Genomic DNA, 8,794 nt, shown 5'->3' on the forward strand with positions numbered 1-8,794 from the left:
TTTCATCCTGCTGCCAATTTGAGTTGAGTTGCTTGCCTCCTGTTGCTGAATTGAGATGAGTTGTTTCTCTTCTACTGCTGAGTTTAGTTGTTTTCCTCATGTTGCTGAGCTGAGTTGAGTTGTTTTCGTAATGCTCCCAAGTTCAGTTGAGTTGTTTGACTCCTGCTTCTAAGATGAGCAGAGGTGTTTCTCTCATGCTGCCAGTATTAGTTGATTTGTTTGCCACCTGCTTCTAAGTTAAGTTGAGTTGTTCCTCTCCTGCTGCCAATATGAGTTGAGTTGTTTGCCTCCTGTTGCTGAGATGAGTTGTTTTCGCCCTGCTGCAAAGTTGAGTTAAGTTGTTAGTCTTTTGTTGCTGAGTTGAGTTGAGTTGTTTCTCTCCTGCTGCTGAATTGAGTTGTTTCACCGCTCCTGAAAAGTTAAGTTGAGCTGCTTGCCTCCCGTTGCTGAATTGAGTTAAGATGTTTCTCTCCTGCTGTTGAGTTGAGTTGATTGCCTCCTGCTGCCAAGTTGAGTTGGGTTGTTTGCCATCTATTAATAGGCAGACAGACAAGCAAGTTCACTCCAGGAGATATGGGGCCTGGGTTTGAATCACAGGGACGGTCAAATTTTCTATTTTTTTTTGTTTATTTTAAATTATATTATTTTCTTATGTGTTTTGCGATTTTCTGGTGGTTCCTGCATGTAGGAAAAAAAAATTTTATTGGGAAAATAGGAAAAAAATTTAAAAATCCGGAAAAATCAGTTTATTTGCTCTTTTTCGACTTCTTTTGTAACATTTTGGATATTTTAGCATGCAAGGGGTGTTTACTGTGTGTGAAGTCCAGCAAAGAATCCGTAATGGAATAATAAAAAAAAAGGAATAATAAAATAATATGGATCGAGAAAGGTTCAAATTTCAGGACCCCCTAGCTCCCTTTAATATCAAGGTATAATTTTCAAACTCGGACCCTAAGTAGGGGCCTATGGTCCAAGCAAAGCTGCTGAAGATAATTTTTATAGGCCTATTAGGGGGGGTCACAAAGGGCACCTAAAGGTATATTGCGAAGATGAGAGGAGAGAGCTTTAGAAGTAAAACTGTGGTTGTCTTCACGTATCACCGTGGACTGGAAGGTAGGCCACCAGACAAGCAAGTTCGCTGCAGGAGGAATGGGTCCTGGGTTCAATTCCCTGGGACGGTGAAATTTTCAAAAAAAATAATTTTTTTTTGTCTATTTTAAGGTATCCGACTACGTTCGAAGCACCTTTTTTTTAAATGTACCTTTTAAAATGAAATTTTTGGCCAATACAATATTTTTTAGTCCATTATAGTACAATTAACAATTCAAAGCAACCTAAGTTCAGTATTTTTTTAAAATATTGTCAATTTTAAGCAAAATTTTGCAAAAAATTTGTAATTGGGAAAAACGCTCTCGGTCAAATTATTTTCATCTTACATCAAAATTGTTGACATATATGTCTACTACAAACTATTAAGAGTGTAATGAACCGGAATCTAAGTGAAATATTTATAAATAAAAATTTAGGGAACTTTCGAAGTTTTCTGACACGATATTTACTAAAAATTATTCTGATTATATTGTTAAAATCATCATATAAAAAATTCTAATCAACACTGAAACATTTGTCCGGTTCATTACACTCATAGAGGTCTATAATTACTATGAAAAAAATTTCAGACATCTAATTACAAACCATTTTAAAAAATTCAAGTTTTCGTGACACTATTTTACTGAAAATTTCATTATGAGAAAAATGCATTTGAAAATTAGATATATATATAGCACTGTAAAATACACTTTCACATATCTGAAAACCCCCCAGATTCATACATTGGACCTTCTTTAAGTTCAGTATGAACAATTTTCTTTTTTCTTTTGGCCCGTAATATTTTCCGCTGTTTTAATGCATGTAAGTTTGAGTGCCGCTTTGAATCTGTGATGCGGTTTTCATCCAGGCCCTGGCATCCTACTTGGGTATAAGAGTTTGGGAATAATCCAAGTTCATCTAATATTGATGCAACACCTTTAAATCCATCATTGAATAAAATGGCAGATATATTGGCACCCAAACGAAGAGTTTGAAGCTCAACGAATGTCGATTTTGGAATTATGTTCCACAAGACACCGTTGAAGCTTTCATTAGCGTTCTGAGTTTTTCCGTGCAGACACTTTTTCAGTAGTGTTCGATTGCACAGTTCCATATAAACAGGCTTAACAACTTTAACTATATCACGAGGAAGACCTTTTGACTTTTCTGCATAATCATTGCCAGAAAATTTACCCCGTTGAAATTTGCACCAACTATTACTTCCAACGGGGCACTGTCCATGTGTTGGATATTGAGCATTAGATATGCAGTGAAAAAACGCTGCAATTACTGCTGATTGCATATTTTCAAGGTTTCCCACATTACTACGGATTGCAATTCCGTAGTAATTTTGTAGTTTGTCTATGAATGCATCCGTCAATTTTCCCTTTCCACCTAAACCTTTCTGTTTACTTTTCAATTTGCGTAAACGAGACCCAACTCTCTTTTGGATATGTCCTATACACTCCAATTTATTTACAGAATTTTTTCCGTAAATGTCTCGCACACTGTCAAAAGCTTTTGAGTCACCGTCCCCATAGTAATCCGTGTACTTCAAACCGCGAATTTTTTTTGATCTTTCGAAGATGCGGTAGACTCCAACAGGCTCCATGGCTCCTGCAGACCCACTGTGGTTTGCACAAACATGATCAGAAGAATTTTTTATGATACTACAAAATCTACAATATTGGGACAGTACTTCCATGTCCAATATTTTGCCAGTATCCACAGAAATCGCAGTCACACAGCCATTTAAAGAAGAAAATCCTCTCCGCTGCCAAGTCCCATCAACAGAGACTCCACACTCTTTTATTATAGATGAACTGTCATTTTTGATTCTTGAAACTTCTTTAGCAGCTGTTATCATACATTTCTCAGCAACAGTTGTTGCGGCCTTTAGTAGTTTCTCTTCATGTTTTCGAAATGCACTCTTAGAGAGAAATGATGGAAAATTCAAAATGGTACATAGTTTCTTACCAGCAGAAAATCCAGCCCCAATTAGCCGTAGACCTAGCACGAATTTCGAATTTATTTCGTTGAGCTTATTATTCTTTCTCGAAGTACAAAAACCCTTCATGAAAGAGCAGTTTTTGCATTTCAGGGTGAAATTCGAAGAGAGTCCAAATCTTGAATTTTCCTCAAGGAAAAGGTTACTAGAAGAACATATTGGACAAAGTAAAATAGAAAATACTTGAATCAATATACTAATATCAATAATTCTATTTCCCGAAATTTCATCATCTAGTATCAATTTTTTGCAATCTTCAACACAAAGTTCTTGCTTATTATGCAATTTTAGTTCACTAGCAGTTTTTTCAGCTTTCACATCTTCTGAAAGTTTCAGCTTCGACGTATTTTGATTACCGTGAAATTTACGTTTTCGCGGCTTGTAACTTCTTTCTTTACCCATACTAAAACAAATATCAATTCATAAATCAGATATAAACTTTATAAAATGTAAGAACTCAATTCTAATTCAAAAAATATATTTGAAAACACGGGGAAAAAGCAAAGACAAAATAAACAAAGTTTCACCAGAATGTCACCAGATTTGGAGTCTTACGCTTTAATAAAACTGTGCTTATAGCTTTCTTATACTAACTAATTGAGGTTTACCATCTAGAACTTAAAGTATTTAAAAACACAACCGATATTGATTAAAATGAAGCTGGAAATATGAGAAATATCAAGCTTTCGGTTTCGTTTTCTTCACTTCCGGTAGCTTCAGATGACTATCACCCTTCTTTAAAACCTTCATAACTTTTTAAATATTTGACGCAGAGAAAAAATAAGAACAGTTTTAGAAACGTATAACTGTAGGCTATATTTTAAGACAATAAAAAAAATTGTGTCATTTTGTCGAAAATTGCCTTTTCAACGTAGTCGGATACCTTATTATATAAATATTTTTATGTGTTTTTCGATATTCTGGAGGTTCTTACATGTAGGAAAAAATTTTTATTGGGAAAATGGATGAGTTGTTTACATCCTGCTGCCAAATTGAGTTGAGTTTTCTGCCTCCTGTTGCTGAGTCGAGTTGAATTATCTCTCTCCTGCTGCCAAGTTTATTTAAGTTGTTTGCTTCCTGTTGCTAAGTTGAGTTGAGTTGTTTCTCTCCTGCTGCTGAGTTGAGCTGAGATGATTTTCTCCTGCTGCTGAGTTGAGTTGCTATCATCCTGCGGCAAAGTTGAGTTGAGATGTTTTTCTCCTGCAGCCAAGTTGAGTTGAGTTGTTTGCCTCCTGTTGCTGAATTGAGTTGAATTGTTTTCATTCTGCTGCCAAGTTGAGTTGAGTTGTTTACTTCCAGCTAAGTTGAGTTGAGTTGTTTCTCTCCTGCTGCCAGGTTCAGCTGTGTTGTTTGCTTCCTGCTTCTAAGTAGAGTTGAGGTGTTTCCCTCCTGCTTTCGAGTTGAGTTGAGTTGTTAACCTCCTGCTGCTGAGTTGAGTTGAGATGATTCTCTCCTGTTGCTCAGTTCAGTTGCTTACATCCTGCTGCAAAGTTGAGTTGAGTTGTTTTCCTTCTGTTGCTGAGTTGAGTTGAGTTGTTTTTCTCCTTTTGCTGAGTTGAATTGAGTTGTTTTTCTCCTGCTGTCAAGTTAAGTTGAGTTGTTTGCTTCCTGTTGCTGAGTTGAGTTAAGTTGTGACTCTCCTTCTGCCAAGTTTAGTTGAGTTGTTTACCTCTTGTTGCTGAGTTGAGTTGAGTTGTTTTCATCATGCTGCCAAGATGAGTTGAGTTGTTTGCTTCCAGCTTCTAAGATGAGTTCAGTTGTTTCTCTCCCGCTGCCAAGTTTAGTTGAGTTGGTTGCCACCTGCTGCTGAGTTGAGTTGAGTTGAGTTGTTTCTCTCTTGCTGCTGAGTTGAGTAGAGTTTTCTCTCACCTGCTGCAGTTTAGTTGAGTTGTTTGCCTCCTGTTGCTGAGTTGAGTTGAGTTGTTTTCATCCTGCTGCCAGACTGAGTTGAGTTGTTTGCTTCCAGCTTCTAAGTCTAGTTGAGTTGTTTCTCTCCTGCTGCCAAGTACAGTTGAGTTGTTTGCCTCCGGCTTCTATGTTGAGTTGAGTTGTTTCTCTCCTGCTGCCGAGATGAGTTTTTTGCCACCTGTTGCTGAGTTGAGTTGAGTTGTCTCTCTCCTACTACCAATATGAGTTAAGTTGTTCGCCTCCTGCTTCTAAGTTGAGTTGAGTTGATTCTCTTCTGCTTCCAAGTTGAGTGGAGTTGTTTCTCTTCTGCTCCCAAGTAGAGTTGAGTTGTTAACCTCCTGCTGCTGAGTTGAGTTGGGATGATTCTCTCCTGTTGCTCAGTTGAGTTGCTTTCGTCCTGTAGCAAAAAAGAGTTGAGTGTTTTTCCTCCTGCTGCTGCAATGAGTTGAGTTGTTTCTCTCCTGCTGCAGTTTAGTTGAGTAGTTTGCCTCCTGTTGCTGACTTGAGTTGAGCTGTTTTCATCCTGCTGACAAGTTGAGTTGAGTTGTTTGCTTCCAGCATCTAAGTTGAGTTGAGTTGTTTCTCCCCTGTGGCTGAGTTGAGTTGTTTGCCTCTGGCTGCTGAGTTGAGTTGAGTTGTTTGTCTTCTGCTGCTGAGTTGAGTTGAGATGAATCTCTCCCGCTGCTGAGTTGAGTTGCTTTCATCCTGCAGCTAAGTTTACTTGAGGTGTTTGCCTCCTGTTGCTGAGTTGAGTTGCTTTCTCCTGCTATCAAGTCGAGTTGAATTGTTTGAAACCTGCTTCTGAGTTAAATTGAGTTGTGTCTCTCCGGTTGCCAAGTTTTGTTGAGTTGTTTGCCTCCTGTTGCTGAGTTGAGATGTTATCATGATGCTGCCAAGATGAGTTGAGATGTTTGCCTCCTGTTGCTGAGTTGAGTTGTTTTCATTCTGCTGAAAATTTGAGTTGAGTTGTTTCATTCCTGCTCCCTAGTTGAGATGAGTTGTTTGCCTTCTGCTGCTCAGTTGAGATGAGATGGGTTTCTCCTGCTGCCAGGTTGAGTTGAGTTGTTTGCGTCCCACTTTTAAGTTGAGTTGAGTTGTTTCTCTCCTGCTGGCGAGTTGAGTTGAGTTGTCTCTCTCCTACTGCCAATATGAGTTGAGTTGTTTGCCACCTGCTTCTAAGTTGAGGTGAGTTGTTTCTCTTCTGCTTCCAAGTTGACTGGAGTTGTTTCTCTTCTGCTCCCAAGTTGAGTTGAGTTGTTAACCTCCTGCTGCTGAGTTGAGTTGGGATGATTCTCTCCTGTTGCCCAGTTGAGTTGCTTTCGTCCTGTAGCAAAAAGGAGTTGAGTGTTTTTCCTCCTGTTGCTGAAATGAGTTGAGTTGTTTCTCTCCTGCTGCAGTTTAGTTGAGTAGTTTGCCTCCTGTTGCTGACTTGAGTTGAGCTGTTTTCATCCTGCTGCCAAGTTGAGTTGAGTTGTTTGCTTCCAGCATCTAAGTTGAGTTGAGTTGTTTCTCCCCTGTGGCTGAGTTGAGTTGTTTGCCTCTGGCTGCTGAGTTGAGTTGAGTTGTTTGTCCTCTGCTGCTGAGTTGAGTTGAGATGAATCTCTCCCGCTGCTGAGTTGAGTTGCTTTCCTCCTGCAGCTAAGTTTACTTGAGGTGTTTGCCTCCTGTTGCTGAGTTGAGTTGCTTTCTCCTGCTATCAAGTCGAGTTGAGTTGTTTGAAACCTGCTTCTGAGTTAAATTGAGTTGTGTCTCTCCGGTTGCCAAGTTTAGTTGAGTTGTATGCCTCCTGTTGCTGAGGTGAGATGTTATCATGATGCTGCCAAGATGAGTGGAGTTATTTGCTTCCAGCTTCTAAGTTGAGTTGAGTTGTTTCTCACCTGCTGCCAAGTTTGCATGAGTTGTTTGCCTCCTGCTGAAGAGTGGAGTTGCTTTCATCCTGCTGCCAAGTTGAGTTGTTTGCATCCTGCTTCTAAGTTGAGTTGAGTTGTTTCTCTCCTGCTGCCAAGTCGAGTTGTTTATCTCCTGTTGCTGAGAGAAGTTGTTTTACTCCTGCTGCAAAGTTGAGTTGAGCTGTTTGCCTCCTGTTGCTGAGTTGAGTTGTTTTCATCCTGCTGACATTTTGAGATGAGTTGTTTCATTCCTGCTCCCATGTGGAGATGAGTTGTTTGCCTTCTGCTGCTGAGTTGAGATGAGATGATTTTCTCCTCCTGCTGAATTGAGTTGTTTGCCTCCTGTTGCTCATGTGAGCTGTTTACAACCTGCTGCAAAGTTGATTTGAGTTGTTTTCCTCCCGGTGCTGAAAAGAGTTGAGCTGTTCCTCACCTGTTGCTGAGTTGAGTTGTTTTTCACCTGCTGCCAAGTTGAGTTGAGTTGATTTCCTAATGCTGCTGAGTTTAATTGTTTGCTTCCTGTTGCTGAGATGAGTTGTTTTCATCCTGCTGCCAATTTGAGTTGAGTTGCTAGCCTCCTGTTGCTGAGTTCAGTTGAGTAGTCTCTCTCTTGCTGCCAAGTATAGTTGAGTTGTTTACCTCCTTTTGCAGAATTGAGATGAGTTGTTTCTCTCCTACTGCAGAGTTTAGTTGTTTGCCTCATGTTGCTGAGTTGAGTTGAGTTATTTTCATCATGCTCCCAAGTTCAGTTGAGTTGTTTGCCTCCTGCTTCTAAGTGGAGTCGAATTGTTTCTCTCCTGCTGCCAATATTAGTTGATTTGTTTGCCTCCTGCTTCTAAGTTAAGTTTAGTTGTTCCTCTCCAGCTGCCAATATGAGTTGAGTTGTTTTCCTCCTATTGCTGAGATGAGTTGTTTTCATCCAGCTGCAAAGTTGAGATTAGTTGTTCCTTTTGTTGCTGAGTTGAATTGAGTTGTTTCTCTGCTGCTGCTGCGTTGAGTTGTTCGAATCCTGTTGTTGAGTTGAGTTGTTTTTGTCCTGCTGCCAAGTTGAGTTGAGTTGTTTCTCTGCTGCTGCCAAGATGAGTTGAATTGCTTGCCTCCTGCTGCTGAGTTGAGTTGTTTGCTTCCTGTTGCTAAGTTGAGTTGTTTGCTTCCAGCTGCCAAATTGAGTTGAGTTGTTTCTGTGCTGCACCCTAGCTGAGTTGAGTTGTTTGCCTTCTGCTTCTAAGTTGAGTTGAGATGATTCTCTCCTGCTGCTGAATTGAGTTTTTGCCTCCTGTTCCTCAGTTGAGTTGTTATCATCCTGCTGAAAAGTTGAGATGAGTTGTTTTCCTCTTGTTTCTGAGTTGAGTTGAGTTGTTTTTCTCCTTTTTCTGAGTTGAGTTGATTTTCTCCTGCTGTCAAGTTGAGTTGAGTTGTTTGCCACCTGCTGCTGTGCTGAATTGAGTTGTCTCTCTCCTTTTGCCAGGTTTAGTTGAGTTGCTTCTCTCCTGCTGCTGAGTTGAGTTGTTTGTATCCTGTTTATGAGTTGAGATGTCCCTCTTCTGCTGACAAGTTTAGTTGAGTTGTTTGCCTCCTGTTGCTGAGTTGAGTTGGGTTGTTTCTTTCCTGCTGCTGAGTTGAGTTGTTTGCCTCCTGTTGCTCAGATGAGTTGTTTTCATACCACTGCCAAGTTGAGTTGAGTTGATTGCCTCCTTTTGCTGAGTTGTTTTTACCCTGCTGCTGAGTTTGAGTTGTTTGCTTCCTGTTGCTGTTGAGTTGAGCTGTTTACTTCCAGCTTCTAAGTTGAGTTGAGTTGTTTCTCTCCTGCTGAAGAGTTGAGTTGTTTGCCCCCATTTGCTCTGCTGACTTGAGTTGTCACCCTCCTACTACCAATATGAGTTAAGTTGTTTGCCTCCTG

At 39.9% G+C, this 8,794-nt stretch overlaps 1 protein-coding gene across 1 annotated transcript; it reads right to left on the reverse strand.

The window, feature by feature from the left end:
- Window positions 1-1,221: 1,221 nt before the first annotated feature.
- On the reverse strand, window positions 1,222-3,972 carry LOC147801100 (uncharacterized). The gene has a single exon (XM_087155856.1). It carries the CDS (start codon window positions 3,497-3,499, stop codon window positions 1,802-1,804), a length of 1,698 nt encoding a protein of 565 aa, XP_087011982.1. The 5' UTR covers window positions 3,500-3,972; the 3' UTR covers window positions 1,222-1,801.
- Window positions 3,973-8,794: the final 4,822 nt, after the last annotated feature.

The sequence above is a fragment of the Parasteatoda tepidariorum genome, chromosome 12, assembly GCF_982258835.1.
Source record: "Parasteatoda tepidariorum strain Cologne lab strain chromosome 12, Ptep-v5.0, whole genome shotgun sequence".
Taxonomy (NCBI): Eukaryota; Metazoa; Arthropoda; class Arachnida; order Araneae; family Theridiidae; genus Parasteatoda; species Parasteatoda tepidariorum.